Source organism: Xyrauchen texanus, chromosome 13 (genome assembly GCF_025860055.1).
Source record: "Xyrauchen texanus isolate HMW12.3.18 chromosome 13, RBS_HiC_50CHRs, whole genome shotgun sequence".
Lineage (NCBI taxonomy): Eukaryota > Metazoa > Chordata > Actinopteri > Cypriniformes > Catostomidae > Xyrauchen > Xyrauchen texanus.
In genome coordinates, this window is record NC_068288.1 from 47,286,655 (window position 1) to 47,305,374 (window position 18,720).

Here is an 18,720-nt window from a genome sequence, read left to right on the forward strand (position 1 = left end):
ATGGCCAGACACACATAATGAACATGTTAAAGGAGAGCCGTGTCTGCTCATATCTGACTCTGCAGCTGTCAATCACTTCTGTCTCAACATTCTTCACAGGTATTAGCAAAACTCCATCACACACACACAATCACCATTTGACACTAAGTGGCGGTGACGTCACCACGACGCTTGTGCCAGGCTATGTGCACGTTAAGGCCATGTGAAGTGTCGAACGCCCGCTGGCAGGTGGTCACGGGACAGATCCAACAGGTGACACGGGTCGAATGACTGAGATGACTGGCTGATGCACCACCTGTGCCCCCTACTGTGCCAACTTGCACAGACACACACACACTCATACACACACACACTCATACACACACACACCCCTGACTCTGAAGTGATACAGCACAGGGTGTGTATATCAGTGTGTGTGTGTGTGTGTGTGTGTGTGTGTGTGTGTGTGCGCGCGCGCGCGAGTACTGTATGCACTTTTTCAGCATGTCTAGACTGCAAACAAAGGACAGTTCATTACTGTGGGGAACAAACACTGACCTACTGCCCCCAAAACACACACACACACACACACACACACACACACACACACTCCATCTGTGTGTGTGTGTGTGTGTGTGTGAGCGTGTTTGTTTGTGTGCATGTGTGTGTGGGAGCGTGTGTGAGTGTGTGTGTGTGTTTGCGCATGTTTGCGTGTGTGTGAGCGTGTTTGTGTCTGTGTGAGCGTGTTAGCGCGTGTTTGTGTGTGAGTGTGTTGGTGTTTGTGTGTCTGTGTAAGCGTGTGTGTGTGTTTGTGTGAGCGTGTGTGTGTGTGTGTTTGTGTGAGCGTGTGTGTTTGTGTGAGCGTGTGTGTGTGTGTGAGCATGTTTGTGTGAGCGTGTCTGTTTGCTCGTGTTTGTGTGTGTGAGCGTGTCTGTGTGTGTGTGTGTGTTTGCTCGTGTTTGTGTGTGTGAGCGTGTCTGTGTGAGCGTGTCTGTGTGTGTGTGTGTCTGTTTGCTCGTGTTTGTGTGTGTGAGCGTGTTTGCTCGTGTTTGTGTGTGTGTCTGTTTGCTCGTGTTTGTGTGTGTGAGCGTGTCTGTGTGTGTGTGTGTCTCCACTGACTGAAGGAAATCCTCATGTATATGAGGGCATACAGTAGTTGCAGCACACTTCTACTGATTTTACATAAAGCTAATTATAATGCCGGCAAACTAATCCAACACCTGAAGAAAACTGATCTTTCTCATTTATGCACTGCAAAAATAATGTTTCTCTTTTCCAGTAAAAATATCTAAAACATGAAAAATAAATAAATATCTACACACACTCATTCACGCACGTTATTCCTCAGGAAATGACAAAACACTGAATCTTCTACTGAAATGCACATGAGAGATGCAGGGAGCACTCGGAGCACTCGGAGGGGGACGCAGATGCAGAATACGACATGACTAATGAAATCAAATGTGTCTGTGCAGAGAGTTTAGGGGGGGGATTCTCTCAGGGGTATTTCCATATTCTCACACCCCCCCATCTGCTATTTATGGCTGCAGACACAGAGACCCTCCGTGAAGGTCAAGCTGGAAACAAAAGAACCAAAACGCCACAAAAACCTTCAACTTTCCCAAAGAACACTCGACATTCACATCAGCACCGACAGGACACAAATCTTTCATGAACGAAACTCAGAATCCACCAAAAGTGCCCAAGAATGCCGTTTAAGTCGGCGGCTCACCAAAAGACTTATTAATGTCAGTGATCTATTTCTAGGAAAAACAGTCCGTTTATAATCCTTTGAGTGATCTGAGAGGAGTTTACTACGGTAATATCGCTGTTTTATAAGAGAAGTCACGGATGATTTTACGACCTGAAGGCGTCCGTTTACGGTTCTCTCCATTTATTTGTATATCATCAGCAAACTGTCGTAAAATGCTAGTTAACGATTACAGCCGTTACGCTCTCCCCAATGATTGCACCGTGTAGGTTATCTCAGCACTAGAAGATCTCTGACGGCGCTGAGAATCACCTGTTTGCATGTCTGAGAAATGTTAATGACCTGCCGTTCCTCGGCCTGCAGCACATTACTGTCGGTTGCCGTGATGTGTGAGGCGAGATTCGAGGGATTTCAGCGACTGAAGTTCACCTGAGGTTGGAGTGTAAATCCATGTTGGCACGCGAGCACCTTCAAACGGCTGAATATGAGAAACAAAGCCGATCTCGCCACTGCGCACTGCCAACAGATACCAGCGTACGGCCGAGAGACCAGAGAGACATGGAGACAGAGAAGATAGTTTTACCTTCACCTGCCAGTCTGGTTAATTACTAACACACACACACACACACGGACCGGAACTGTTAATTAGAGCTGCAACTAACGATCATTTTAATAATCGATTAATCTAACGATTGCTGATGTTCTTCAGGATAAGAACCACACAGACACATTTATTATTATTCAATAAGTCTCGAGCCTCCTCGTGGTCACTATAATGTGGTTCTCGCTCTCGGTGGGGCGTGTGGTGAGTGACTCCAGTCAGGTCTCCTTAGCAACCAAATTGGCCCGGTTGCTAGGGCGGGTAGAGTCACATGGGGTAACCTCCTCGTGGTCACTATAATGTGGTTCTCAGCTCTCGGTGGGTCAGTGTGGTGAGTGACTCCAGTCAGGTCTCCTTAGCAACCAAATTGGCCCGGTTGCTAGGGCGGGTAGAGTCACATGGGGTAACCTCCTCGTGGTCACTATAATGTGGTTCTCACTCTCGGTGGGGCGTGTGGTGAGTGACTCCAGTCAGGTCTCCTTAGCAACCAAATTGGCCCGGTTGCTAGGGCGGTAGAGTCACATGGGGTAACCTCCTGCGTGGTCGCTATAATGTGGTTCTTGCTCTCGGTGGGGCGTGTGGTGAGTGACTCCAGTCAGGTCTCCTTAGCAACCAAATTGGCCCGGTTGCTAGGGCGGTAGAGTCACATGGGGTAACCTCCTCATGGTCACTATAATGTGGTTCTCGCCTCGGTGGGGCGTGTGGTGAGTGGCTCCAGTCAGGTCTCCTTAGCAACCAAAGACATCAAGCCTCAGGCTTGATGTCATGACATTTGGACACGGGATGCCTTCATAACATCACGCCTGGAGCATGTGCATTAACATGCTATTTTATAGCACATACAACTTCTGTTGACCATTTCTGAGCCGTTATTGTAAAGGTGCTTTTTATGGTCATGTGGCAGGTGGACAGACCCAGTCCTCGTTCACTTTATTGTACTTCTATATTCTTAGTCACTTTTTATGTTATACTGAAAAAATAAAGCATATGAGTTTGGACAATCTGTTTCACAGCTGGAAGAGATCCAGTCAGTTACTCACGTCTGATTATAACGTCTCTCTGTGTGGATGTGCTGCTAATTGCAGGGCTGAGTTTGACTCTGTCACAATGTTTCCTCTCCGCCGCGCTGTGGTGACATCATCCGTCTCGCTGCATTCAGTCATTGGGAACGCTCCAGCTTTTCTGTGAAATGTTGTCTCGCACGTGTCGTGACTTGTTCGGTAGATTCATCCGACTGAGAAACGCTGGTTGTAACTCCAGTGGAGTTCCCATCCTGACTGTGACAGATGTTGACGGCTCCAGTGTTGTGTCTGACTGCAGGTGTGATGTTATCTCTCTGCAGTATCACTCAACTTGTGTGCTTTACACCAGCATCCAGTTACAGAACATCATGAGAAATCCTGAAACCTGTTTTCCCTCTTCCTCGTCTTTCCTCTGTTATATCATTTAAAAACATGATCTACAGTAAGAGAGTTACAGGTGCATAGATCTGTCTGTCCCTCGAGCATGTGCAACCCACACCAGGAAATCATTGGGTGTGTGACGTGTATTTGTCTCTGTCATATACACAATGCGATGTACTAATCTTTGCACCAGGTCCTGCCATCCTGTTCTTTTTCTCCCCACTTTGTAACGCCCAATTCCCAATGCGCTCCAAGTCCTCGTGGTGGTGTAGTGACTCGCCTCAATCTGGGTGGTGGAGGACAAATCTCAGTTGCCTCTGCGTCTGAGACCGTCAATCCGCGCATCTTATAACGTGACTTGTTGAGCGCGTTACCATGGAGACGTAGCGCATGTGGAGGCTTCACGCTATTCTCCGCGGCATCCACACACAACTCACCACATACTCCACCGAGAGCGAGAACCACATTATAGTGACCATGAGGAGGTTACCCCATGTGACTCTACCCTCCCTAGCAACCGGGCCAATGTGGTTGCTAAGGAGACCTGACTGGAGTCACTCACCACACGCCCCACCGAGAGCGAGAACCACATTATAGCGACCACGAGGAGGTTACCCCATGTGACTCTACCCTCCCTAGCAACCGGGCCAATGTGGTTGCTAAGGAGACCTGACTGGAGTCACTCACCACACGCCCCACCGAGAGCGAGAACCACATTATAGCGACCACGAGGAGGTTACCCCATGTGACTCTACCCTCCCTAGCAACCGGGCCAATTTGGTTTCTAAGGAGACCTGACTGGAGTCAATCAGCACACCCTGGGTTCAAACTCACGACTCCAGGTGTGATAGTCAGTGTCTTTACCACTGAGCTACACAGACCCACATTTTTTTTGGTCATTTCTGAGCAAATAAACAATTATCAGGCTGTATACTGAAAGTCAACAGGCTGAAAAATAGAATTATAATTCTAACGCCCCAGTCATACGGTTGCTTGGGTAGATCATACCCCACACCTGGTCACTATGAACTGTTGTTATATGGCAAAAAGCTGTGTGAAGATTCTTCAAAATCTCCTTTTGTGTTCCACAGAAGAAAGAGATACATTATGACAGCACTGTCACATTTTATTCTAGTTTCAAAGGGCGCCGTGACCAAAACTAAATTGATAACCGGCGCTTTAAGGACACAGTTGTGCTCCTGATTTTATTAAGCCGTAGGTTTAAACACTCAAGAGTTGAATCAAGGGCAGCGCTCTCAAACACACAGATGTTTCCTCTTCCTGTCGTGTGAAGAACAGCACAGAGTCATTTCCTCTCTTCCATTTGTGTCCGTAAGAGCCGCCTCGGCCCTCACAGAGAGACACAGAACATGCTGCAGGGTCAAGGGTGGAGAACGAACTCCAAATAAACACCTGATAGGAAACACACACAGACAAAACACGCCAGAAGAGTGCACAACATCTTGAGAAAGTCATGAGGGTCAACATGACCGATATACTGCGAGTTACTAAGAGAGAAATCAGCACAAACACAAGACACATTCAGTTGAAGCCTTGAAGGTTTTGAGTCACACAATGAGTGGCGTTCACTAATTATTAGTGGTGCTTGCCTAAGGCATCACTATTGTTCTCTTGCATACTTATTATTCTTCTTTTATTATTCCACATAAAGTTTGGCACGCTACTCCTCCCGCAGCTTTTGTCACAGACCCGAGTGAGGCGTCAAATAGTGCGGCTCATTGAGGAGAGGTGTGCTGTATCTTTTCTAAGCGTATCGGTGTACGATGTTCACACAGCGGACGAAAAAGTGGTTAAAAAAGTCCCATTGACTCAACATTGCGGAATGTTCGAAATTTAAATCACACAGACACAAAAGGGCCTGACAGCCCTGCGTCTCTCCCTCAGAGGATTTATATAATCCAGCAGCCAATAAGTAATGACCTAAAATCTTCATAGCTACACCCTAAAACATGCTAAAAAATGTGCTAGCATCATACTAACAAATGTTAGCATTGCCTAGCAAAGTGTTAAAACATGCTAAAAACGTGCTAGCATCATGCTAACACACGTTAGCATCGACTAATGAAGTGCTAAAACATGCTAAAAATGTGCTAGTATCATGCTAACACATGTTAGCATTGCCTAGCGAAGTGCTAAAACATGATAAAAACGTTGCTAGCATCATGCTAACACATGTTAGCATCGCCTAGCTGAAGTGTTAAATCATGCTAAAAAGCGTGTTAGCATCATGTTATCACATGCTAGCATTGCCTAGTGAAGTGCTAAAAGCGTCTAAAAGCGTGCTAAGCAACATGCTAACACATGCAAGCATCTCCTAGCGAAGTGTTAAAACATGCAAAATATGTGCTAAGCATCAGGCTAACACATGCTAGTATCACCTAGCTGAAATGCTAAACAAGCTAAAAACATGTCAACACATGCTAGTATCACCTAGCGAAGTGCTAAAACATGCTTAAAACTTGCTAGTATCCTGCTAACACATGCTAGCATCACCTAGCAACATACTAAAACATGCTAGCATCCTGCTAACAACATTCTATGACCAATATTTTAGTGCTTAACAACAAGTTAGAAAATGCTATTTAACTGAGTTTTGCCACGGCAAGCACCACTCACATTTTCTTCAGGAAATGTACCTATCTAGTTATTATTACTGCTCCCCAATTACAGTACATGTATCAATCTTCAGCACATAACGTCCGTGTTGGGGACAAAAATACATTTTCATATCAAGCAGCTTGTTGAGGTGTGCCGTTACTTTTCGAGCTTATCCGATTTGGAGTCTGTTTTATAAAGTCAGAGATCAGTAATATTGTAGCTCACCAGGTCTTTGAAAGCTGCCATGTTCTAGGTTAAATGTATGTTTGTAATCCCTACAACTGGGCCAAGAACTGGACATTAATATGAATTCTATTGACACCACATTGTTTACAAGACCGCCGTGAAGCTCTGGAGGGTCAGACATTGGATAAGAGGAAAACCACCACACCTGCCAGCTGTAATATCCTGTTAGAAGGAAAACGTTCCCCTGATCTCGACCAGACCCCCATCACACAACACGGCTTCAGATACACAAGGAGCTGATGTGATTTGCGGTGTTGTTGCAGTGGAGGCGGTTAGTGGGTGTTCTGTGTCACTGATACATCGAGACATTTCAATGAGACACAAACGCATCAGAGAGGAGGTCCTGTTCCCGTAAACACTCGGCGGGAGGCGGCTGTGTTTGCTCACGTCTAATTTGTGTTTCTCGTTAACCATTACCCCCCGCACTAATCCCATGTCTTCCACAGATCATCCGGGGGGTGCAAGAGCCTTTCATCTGTGGGTGAATCACACCAAAATTGTCAAGAACAGATCATATTTCATATTTCACTATAAAATCACAAGACAGACAGATATATAGAAAAGACAGACACATATTGATACAGAAAAACAGACAGAAAAGACAGACACATATTGATAGACAGACAAACAGACAGATTGATAGACAGGTACATAGACTGACAGACAGATAGAGATATTGATAGACAGACAGACAAATAGAGAGACAGACAGATAGATAGACAGACAGATAGACAGACAGAAAAGACAGACACATATCGATAGACAGACAGGAAGATAGACAGACAGACAAATAGAGAGAGAGAGAGAGAGAAAGATAGACATATTTATAGACAGACAGATTGAAAAGACAGACACATATTGATAGACAGACAGACAAACAGACAGGCAGATAGACAGACAGACAGATAGAGATATTGATAGACAGAAAAATAGAGATAGATAGATATATTGATAGACAGACAGACAGATATATAGAAAAGACAGACAGACAGGCAGACAGATAGATTGACAGACAGATAGAAAAGACAGACACATATTGACAGACAGACAGACAGACAAATAGAGAGAGATAGATAGACAGACATATTTATAGACAGACAGACAGATAGATAGAAAAGAGAGACAGACAGACAGATATAAAAGACAGACAGACATACAGGCCGATAGACAGACAGACAGACAGACTAATAGACAGACAGATTTCCTTAATTCTCATAACCTTCCTTAAGGAGAACAATAATAATATATTACAGTACCATAACTGTCCACAAGATGTATTATTTCACATTAAAGTGATAATAATTTGCCGGTGAATGTGCTTAAGTTTCCAAAAAATAAAATCTTAACGTCATAACAACAGGAGTATACGAGGTTACTCGCCTCAATCCGAGTGGCAGAGGACAAGTGTCAGTTGCCTCCGCTTCTGAGAGCATCAATCCGCGCATCTGATCACGTGACTCGTTGTGCATGACACCGCGAAGACTCACAGCATGTGGAGGCTCATGCTACTCTCCACGATCCACACACAACTCGCCACACGCCCCATTGAGAGAACCACTAATCACCACCACGAGGAGGTTACCCCATGTGACTCTACCCTCCCTAGCAACCGGGCCAATTTGGTTACCCCATGTGACTCTACCCTCCCTAGCAACCGGGACAATTTGGTTACCCCATGTGACTCTACCCTCCCTAGCAACCGGGACAATTTGGTTACCCCATGTGACTCTACTCTCCCTAGCAACCAGGCCAATTTGGTTACCCCATGTGACTCTATCCTCCCTAGCAACCGGCCCAATTTGGTTACCCCATGTGACTCTACTCTCCCTAGCAACCGGGACAATTTGGTTACCCCATGTGACTCTACCCTCCCTAGCAACCGGGACAATTTGGTTACCCCATGTGACTCTACCCTCCCTAGCAACCGGGACAATTTGGTTGCTAAGGAGACCTGACTGGAGTCACTCAGCACACCCTGAATTCAAACTCACGACTCCAGCTGTGATAGTTTGCAGTGGTCTCTTAATTTTTCCGGAGCTGTATATATTGATTTGATTTGGGGTTCAATGTGAGCAGGACATTTTCGTGAGAATCACCCTCCCCCTTTTCTGTCTAACATCATTCTGGGTATGGAGAGATTGAGTGATGTGCAGTATTTCAGTGAGACTCACAGATGTGTGTGTGTGTGTCTGTATTTATCAGTCTGGTTTAGAAAGAGTTGAAGTGCGTTTCATGAATCACTTCCAGGGAAATGTTAAATCCTTAAATCTGCTTAAGGCAATGAAACAAACAGCCTCAGATCTCTCATTACAACAATAACATAGAAACTCCTTCAGCAGCTCATACCAACAAGCCACCACAAGAAAACTCACATTCATTCCGATTCGCTCGCAACCACTTCTGGAGAATGAGGTTCTGTAGAGGAAATGGCTTGTGTTTACAACAGACAACAGTAAATAAAAACCATCAATCACATCGATGGAGAAATCTTGAAGAATGCACCGATATTAGGGGGGCCTGAGTATCTCAGCGAGTATTGACGCTGACTATCACACCTGGAGTCGCGAGTTTGAATCCAGGATGTGTTGAGTGACTCCAGTCATGTCTCCTTGGCAACCAAATTGGCCCGGTTGCTAGGGAGGGTAGTGTCACATAGGGTAACCTCCTCGTGGTCACTATAATGTGGTTCTTGCTCTCAGTGGGGCATGTGGTGAGTGACTCCAGTCAGGTCTCCTTAGCAACCAAATTGTCCCGGTTGCTAGGGAGGGTAGAGTCACATGGGGTAACCAAATTGGCCCGGTTGCTAGGGAGGGTAGAGTCACATGGGGTAACCAAATTGGCCCGGTTGCTAGGGAGGATAGAGTCACATGGGCTAATCAAATTGGCTGGTTGCTAGGGAAGGTAGAGTCACATGGGGTAACCAAATTGGCCGGTTGCTAGGGAAGGTAGAGTCACATGGGGTAACCAAATTGGCAGGTTGCTAGGGAGGGTAGAGTCACATGGGGTAACCAAATTGGCAGGTTGCTAGGGAGGGTAGAGTCACATGGGGTAACCAAATTGGCCGGTTGCTAGGGAGGGTAGAGTCACATGGGGTAACCAAATTGGCAGGTTGCTAGGGAGGGTAGAGTCACATGGGGTAACCAAATTGGCAGGTTGCTAGGGAGGGTAGAGTCACATGGGGTAACCTCTTCGTGGTTGCTATAATGTGGTTCTCGCTCTCGGTGGGGCGTGTGGTGAGTGACTCCAGTCAGGTCTCCTTAGCAACCAAATTGGCCCGGTTGCTAGGGAGGGTAGAGTCACATGGGGTAACCAAATTGGCCCAGTTGCTAGGGAGGGTAGAGTCACATGGGGTAACCAAATTGGCCCGGTTGCTAGGGAGGGTAGAGTCACATGGGGTAACCAAATTGGGTCGGTTGCTAGGGAGGGTAGAGTCACATGGGGTAACCTCCTCGTGGTCACTATAATGTGGTTCTCGCTCTCGGTGGGGCGTGTGGTGAGTTGTCTGTGGATGCCGCGGAGAATACTGTGAAGCCTCCACACGTGCTACGTCTCCACGGTAACACGCTCAACAAGTCACGTGATGTGATGCGCGGATTGACGGTCTCAGACGCAGAGGCAACTGAGATTCGTCCTCCGCCACCCGGATTGAGGCGAGTCACTACACCACCACGAGGACTTGGAGCACATTGAGATTTGGGCGTTCCACATTGGGAGAAAATCATAATTTAAAATAAGGACGCACCGATTTAACAATACAGAATTTTTGGCCAATGCAGATAGTTGATAATTATGTCATGGTTGATATCAAACTTAAATGGCATATATTATAAATATATCCTGTCCTGTCTGTTGTCTATATGCTTTCATTGAAATATACAGTAAGGACACAGATGACGATGTAAATCATTTCAATTTTGCACTTTGGCACGTTTTTGGACTCTTAATAAATACTTCTTACAATATCTGCCAATTCAGACCAATAATGATAATCAAATAATAATAATAATAATAATAATAAATAAAATACACTTACAGTATTTGACCTTTAATGATAAAGTCATCATCGATATATTGTGCATCTTACATGAAGGTTTGCGTTTATTTTTCATTCCTTGTTTTTGTCATTTCACTCGCTTTTACTTCGAGAACATTTCCTCAAGCATGACTGAACATCTGTCCAGACAAACGATAAGACACAGAAAACAGAGATTGCTTTGACTCATGATGGACACAGCGAGAGAGATCTGTGTAAAAACATCCTTTGAAGAACTGAATTATTTGTACAGAGAGAGATTATGAAGCAAATGGAGATGCTGGACGGGACAACATGTTCTACTTTGGAATTTCGCATTTTGGATATTTTCCCATGATACCGAGTTCATGCACTGCATCTGAAGAAGTCTCACCGACATCTCGTGATTACAGTTTCTGCAAGACGGTTAATCGTGTGTCCTCAAAGAAATTCCACCAATGAGTGAGTTTGCAGGACTACAGGGGGCAGCTGTGTGAACAATACGTTAGTCACTACAAATTAAGTATTAGTCGGGCAACACCCAGACGGGGTTTTTGGAGCAGACAGTCAACAGAGAAGTGTCTGCCTGACACGCCTGCTGACAGCAAACACCACATCATCCACAGAGAAGCCTGAGGGATCAAAAGTGCAATTCCTCTAATGCACTTTAATAGAGTGCTCCATATATAAACTCATCAGTTATGTGAGGCACACGTGAAGTAAACAGAACAACAATGAAAACAGCTCATGGAATCATTAATCCACGCAGACAGTGTAAACTTTGTAAATTAGTTCATGAAAATGTGTATATCAGATGATCTGCCGGTGACATCATACTTTCTTTGCATATAGCTGAAGGCCACTGCAGTTTGACCGGACTTAAAGGGGCAGTTCACCCAAAAATTACAATTCTGTCATCATTTATTCACCCTCATGTCATCCCAGATGTGTGTGACTTTCTTTCTTCTGCAGAACACAAATTAGATTTTTAGAAGAATATTTCTGCTCTGTAGATCCTTACAATGCAAGTGAATGGTGACCAGAACTTTGAAGCTCCAAAAAGCACATAAAGGCAGCATGAAAGTAATCCAGTGGTTTAATCCATGTCTTCAGAAGTGATATGATAGGTGTGGGTGAGAAACAGATCAATGTTTAAGTCATTTTTACAAAATATTCTCCTCCCTGGCAGTAGGTGGCGATATGCACAAATAATGTATTTATTCACTCAGTGTGTGTGTGTGACGTGACGTGACTCACAGTGTGTGTGTGTGACGTGACTCTCAGTGTGTGTGTGACGTGACTCTCAGTGTGTGTGTGACGTGACGTGTGTGACATGACTCTCAGTGTGTGTGTGTGACGTGACTCAGTGTGTGTGTGTGACGTGACTCTCAGTGTGTGTGTGTGACGTGACGTGTGTGACGTGACTCACAATGTGTGTGTGTGACTCACAGTGTGTGTGTGTGAAGTGACTCACAGTGTGTGTGTGTGACGTGACTCACCGTGTGTGTGTGTGACGTGACTCACCGTGTGTGTGTGTGTGTAACGTGACTCTCAGTGTGTGTGTGTGTGTGTGTGACGTGACTCACAGTGTGTGTGTGTGACGTGACTCACAGTGTGTGTGTGTGACGTGACTCACCGTGTGTGTGTGTGTGTGTGTGTGACGTGACTCACCGTGTGTGTGTGTGTGACGTGACTCACCGTGTGTGTGTGTGTGTGTGTGTGAGACGTGACTCACCGTGTGTGTGTGTGACGTGACTCACCGTGTGTGTGTGTGACGTGACTCACCGTGTGTGTGTGTGACGTGACTCACCGTGTGTGTGTGACGTGACTCACCGTGTGTGTGTGACGTGACTCAGTGTGTGTGTGTGACGTGACTCAGTGTGTGTGTGTGACGTGACTCAGTGTGTGTGTGTGACGTGACTCACCGTGTGTGTGTGTGTGACGTGACTCACCGTGTGTGTGTGTGTGTGTGACGTGACTCACAGTGTGTGTGTGACGTGACTCTCCGTGTGTGTGTGACGTGACTCTCCGTGTGTGTGTGTGACGTGACGTGACTCTCCGTGTGTGTGTGTGTGACGTGACTCTCCGTGTGTGTGTGTGACGTGACGTGACTCACCGTGTGTGTGTGTGACGTGACTCACAGTGTGTGTGTGTGTGACGTGACTCACCGTGTGTGTGTGACGTGACTCACAGTGTGTGTGTGACGTGACTCACAGTGTGTGTGTGTGACGTGACTCACAGTGTGTGTGTGTGACGTGACTCACAATGTGTGTGTGTGACGTGACTCACAATGTGTGTGTGTGACGTGACTCACAATGTGTGTGTGTGACGTGACTCACAATGTGTGTGTGTGACGTGACTCACAATGTGTGTGTGTGACGTGACTCACAATGTGTGTGTGTGACGTGACTCACAATGTGTGTGTGTGTGTGTGACGTGACTCTCCGTGTGTGTGTGTGTGACGTGACTCACCGTGTGTGTGTGTGTGACGTGACTCACCATGTGTGTGACGTGACTCTCCGTGTGTGTGACGTGACTCTCCGTGTGTGTGTGTGTGACGTGACTCACCGTGTGTGTGTGTGTGACGTGACTCACCGTGTGTGTGTGTGACGTGACTCACAGTGTGTGTGACATGACTCTCCGTGTGTGACGTGACTCACCGTGTGTGTGTGTGACGTGACTCACCGTGTGTGTGTGTGACGTGACTCACCGTGTGTGTGTGTGTGTGACGTGACTCACCGTGTGTGTGTGTGTGTGACGTGACTCTCCGCGTGTGTGTGTGTGTGACGTGACTCTCCGTGTGTGTGTGTGACGTGACTCTCCGTGTGTGTGTGTGACGTGACTCTCCGTGTGTGTGTGTGACGTGACTCTCCGTGTGTGTGTGTGTGAGGTGACTCTCCGTGTGTGTGTGTGTGTGTGACGTGACTCTCCGTGTGTGTGTGTGTGTGTGTGACGTGACTCACAGTGTGTGTGTGTGATGTGACTCTCCGTGTGTGTGTGTGACGTGACTCTCCGTGTGTGTGTGTGACGTGACGTGACTCACAGTGTGTGTGTGTGACGTGACTCTCCGTGTGTGTGTGTGTGTGTGTGACGTGACTCACAGTGTGTGTGTGATGTGACTCTCCGTGTGTGTGTGTGTGTGTGTGTGTGTGTGTGTGTGACGTGACTCTCCGTGTGTGTGTGTGTGACGTGACTCACAGTGTGTGTGTGTGATGTGACTCTCCGTGTGTGTGTGTGACGTGACTCTCCGTGTGTGTGTGTGACGTGACTCTCCGTGTGTGTGTGTGACGTGACTCTCCGTGTGTGTGTGTGTGTGACGTGACTCTCCGTGTGTGTGTGTGTGACGTGACTCTCCGTGTGTGTGTGTGACATGACTCTCCGTGTGTGTGTGTGTGTGACGTGACTCGCACAAGAAATCCGCTCTGATGGATTATTTTGACATGCGCCAAAATAAAGATTTTTCAAATACACATCATCATTCTTACTAACATGAATCACAATTTTACAGCAGTAACAGTAACTGTGGCATTTTGAAAAATGTTTTGCAGTTTCAGTATTAAATATGGTCATCTATTACAGTGGCTCTTAAACCGGTCTCGGAGGCCCCTCACTACACATTTTGGATGTCCCTCAATCGAACAGCTCATTAGTGGAGACTCCAAGACTTAAATTGGGTCAGAAAAGACAACATGCCAAATGTGCAGTGCTGGAGGGCCTACAGGACCTGTTTGAGAGCCACTGATCTGTTGGAAACTGGAATCTATTACTTGTTTTTAGTACAACTGTGGAAGTTGTAGTTAAAGTTTCTAAATGTGTTTAGGGTATTTTTCAGCAAGACTAGTTATAATATTCAGAAGAACACTGCTTTGTTAGGTCTGTCCTGGTTGGGTTATGTTAAACGTTATCGATAGGACGATGTTATCGGATACCGACGACGTCTTGCAAAGATCCCGATGCCGATTGTGACACTCAATTGACAGACAATGATCGACAATAAACAGCAAAAACAATGATCTGGGAAGTGAATGTATTAAACAGTGTCCAGTGCCCAAACTATCATAGAACTCTTAAATTAAATGAATCAAGTGTCCTATACTTGCACAATGCACATAATTGATTTCAATATAATATTTATGTATGTTGTGTCTCTTTCTCATTTGTGAGACACTTCGGATAAAATATCTGCTAAACGACTAAATGCAAGCGTCTCTTAAAACACGGTTACTGTCTCTTTAAGAACAGCGCATCTCACATTGAACGCACTGTAGTTCTGTGCCGTTTTGGAGAGATGAAGATACAATGGCATGATGTAATACTATCAAGTAGGATATTATTTTGCTTTGTGACAAAGACGATATTAAAGATATTTGTTATCATAGACCTAGGCTACACATTGTCCTGGATGTCACTCAGTATTACCATTACGATTATGGAATTAAACAATGCTGTAAAATGTTTTTGCACTTAGCCGTTTTTTTTAATTGGGAGTGCTGAGTGACTCCAGTCAGGTCTCCATAACAACCAAATTGGCCCAGTTGCTCGGGAGGTTAGAGTCACATGGGGTAACCTCCTCGTGGTCACTATAATGTGGTTCTCGCTCTCGGTGGGGCGTGTGGTGAGTGACTCCAGTCAGGTCTCCATAGCAACCAAATTGTCCCGGTTGCTAGGGAGGATAGTCACATGGGGTAACCTCCTCGTGGTCACTATAATGTGGTTCTCGCTCTCGGTGGGGCGTGTGGTGAGTGACTCCAGTCAGGTCTCCTTAGCAACCAAATTGGCCGGTTGCTAGGGAGGGTAGAGTCACATGGGGTAACCTCCTCGTGGTCACTATAATGTGGTTTTCGCTCTCGGTGGGGCGTGTGGCGAGTTGTGTGTGGATGCCGTGGAGAATAGCGTGAAGCCTCCACATGCGCCACGTCTCCGCGGTAACACGTTCAACAAGTCACATGATAAGATCTTGCTGATTGGCGGTCTCAGGCGTGGAGGCAACTGAGATTAGATCCTCCGACATCCGGATTGAGGCAAGTCACTACACCACAAGAACTTATAGAGCATTAGGAATTGGGTGTTCCAAATTGGGAGAATGTTTTTAATCTTTTTATTAAATAACTCATACCTTATTAAATAGGGTATAGATTTTGTAATACAAAAATGAAACAAATAATTATTAAACCAAAATGATTAAGCTCGGTTTGATTTCACATGGCACCTTAAAGTAAAACAATTTCTACGTCGAATTCAAAAGGTTCTACATACTTGGATGGTAAAACATAACTCATATTCAATGTAAACATGAAAGGAAATGTAGTAATTATGTTACATAATAAATAAATGCAATTATGTATTAAACCAACTTCGCATATGTGTATGACCGTATACGTCAATCCCCACTAAAGAATATTTTTTACTTGGGAAAAACCCTGAAATATTGATCCATTTCTCACCCACACCTGTCATAACTCTTCTGAAGACATGGATTAAACCACTGGATTAATTTTATGCTGCCTTTATGTTCTTTTTTGAGCTTCAAAGTTCTGGTCCCCATTCACTTGCATTGTATGGACCTACAGAGCTGAAATATTCTTCTAAAAATCTCATTTGTGTTCTGCAGAAGAAAGAGAGTCACACATTTGGAACGGCATGAGGATGAGTAAATGATGACAGAATTTTCACATTTGGGTGAACTGCCCCTTTAAATTTTTTAAAGTACATAATTATGTAAATGATCATCTTGACAACTCTTTCAGACACCTATTTAGTTGAATCATACAGTAGATTGTGTGAGAAGGTCCAGAGATGAGAGATGTTGTGGTTTAATGTGATCTAATGATGATTATAGGCCGACCGCGTCACTCCACGGATCCTTCCACCGAATCAAATAGTCCCCGTGAAAAGTTTCGGAGGAGTTTACAGAGACCTCACACAATTAATGTAGAGTCTAAATTAAGAAAATGAATAATTAGTGATGTATTCATGTGTGTTACAGAGCTGAACGGCGAACGCCAATCCGAATTGAACTGCTCCCGTGTCGTTCGGTCCGCTCGGTTCGGATTCAGCCGCTTGTGAAGTTCGACACAACACTGACAGAAAACGAGTTAAAAGTGTTCAGAGATACTCACTGATCGCCATACTCTGGAATGAAGTGGATCGCTTGCAGTCACATGTACAGGAGACATTGGTGTGAGTGTCGGTGGTTCCGTTCATCAGACCCATGAAGCTGAACATTGAAACGATCCCGCGGATCGACGTGGAAAACGGACGGCGCTCGCTCTCGCTTCACCGCGGCGTTCCTTTAGCCGACGTCCCTCCACCCCCGTCCCGCTGTCCTGCCTCTGTGCTCCAGTCTTCCCGCTGTTATTCCCAGACGGTCTGTGCTACTTTCCACCCCGTCTGGCGGCGTGACGGACTTGTGCGGCACATCATTCAAGTCCAAGTTGGCTGGGAAGCGGCGGAGGGCGGGGCTTGTAGACACGGGGCGGGGCTTATGTGCAGACAGGATGACGTCAATGCCAGACTTGGCCTTTCACAGAGCGCATGAGCCAGTTGGCATTAATACAAATGCTGTTTTGTTTTTATGATTTGCCCTGCAACTACTTAATTTATTTAATTATTATTATTTTTGGCATTGAGTTTGCACGCTTAAAATGAAAGCATAACCCGAACACTTTTATTTAATTCATCTCATCAAAAGTTGTCATAATGACATATTCATAAATGTAAATATACTAGTAGAACACAAAGTCATACATTACAGGGGCAAAAAATGTCACAAAAACTGAGATATAGTTTATTTTTTAAATAAAACATTTAGATTTTTTCAAATTAAATATTGACAATTAAAGAAAAAGAAAAAAAATTCTGCCACTGATAGAAAACCAGCTTTTGGTTCTAAAGTCATTTATGTGCTTTAATTCACATTCTTTGTTTTGTGGGTTTTTCCCCGTTGGCTTGTTTTTTTCTCTTTTGCCTTCATTTGATATTTTTTCTTCTCTTTTTATCTCTTGTGTTGTATAATGTTATTGTTCAATGAATTAAAAAAAGAAGCCAATGAAAGAGAACATTTTTGAATCTATTTTAAATTTATGTGGACAAAGATTAGCAAGACATTTAAAGGCTCGCATGTTTCAAAATAGTTTTAAAGATAAGACACCAAGCTATTTTTTTAAATGTATCTATGCTGAAAAAAACAAGCTCAGAATCAAACATATTTACAACATTTTTAGCTTGACTTAATTTGCATTAACGTGTAAAACACACAATATTAATTATCAGGTGAACAAGGGGGTCTGGGTATCTCCATGAGTACTGACGCTGACTATCACACCTGGAGTTGTGAGTTTGAATCCAGAGCGTGCTGAGTGACTCCAGCCAGGTCTCCATAGCAACCAAATTGGCCCAGTTGCTAGGGAGGGTAGAGTCACATGGGGTAACCAATTTGGCCTGGTTGCTAGGGAGAGTAGGGTCACATGGGGTAACCACATTTAACTGGTTGCTAGGGACGGTAGAGTCACATGGGGTAACCAATTTGGCCTGGTTGCTAGGGAGGGTAGAGTCACATGGGGTAACCAAATTGGGCCAGTTGCTAGGGAGGGTAGAGTCACATGGGGTAACCACATTTGCCTGGTTGCTAGGGAGGGTAGAGTCACATGGGGTAACCAAATTGGGCCAGTTGCTAGGGAGGGTAGAGTCACATGGGGTAACCAAATTGGGCCAGTTGCTAGGGAGGGTAGAGTCACATGGGGTAACCAAATTGGGCCAGTTGCTAGGGAGGGTAGAGTCACATGGGGTAACCAAATTGGGCCAGTTGCTAGGGAGGGTAGAGTCACATGGGGTAACCACATTTGCCTGGTTGCTAGGGAGGGTAGAGTCACATGGGGTAACCAAATTGGCCCGGTTGCTTGGGAGGGTAGAGTCACATGGGGTAACCACATTTGCCTGGTTGCTAGGGAGGGTAGAGTCACATGGGGTAACCAAATTGGCCCGGTTGCTTGGGAGGGTAGAGTCACATGGGGTAACCAAATTGGCCCGGTTGCTAGGGAGGGTAGAGTCACATGGGGTAAACAAATTTGCCTGGTTGCTAGGGAGGGTAGAGTCATATGGGGTAACCAAATTGGCCCAGTTGCTAGGGAGGGTAGAGTCACATGGGGTA

At 45.3% G+C, this 18,720-nt stretch overlaps 1 protein-coding gene across 1 annotated transcript in view; it reads right to left on the reverse strand.

Annotated features, from left to right (window-relative positions):
• LOC127653555 (protein TMEPAI-like) overlaps positions 1-16,999 on the reverse strand; it is a 33,876-nt gene extending 16,877 nt beyond the window's left edge. The window contains exon 1 of the mRNA XM_052140254.1: positions 16,691-16,999. Within this exon, the coding sequence (XP_051996214.1) occupies positions 16,691-16,796 (106 nt within the window). The 5' untranslated portion in view covers positions 16,797-16,999. The remainder of the gene's footprint in view (positions 1-16,690) is intronic.
• Between the last annotated feature and the right edge of the window lie 1,721 nt (positions 17,000-18,720).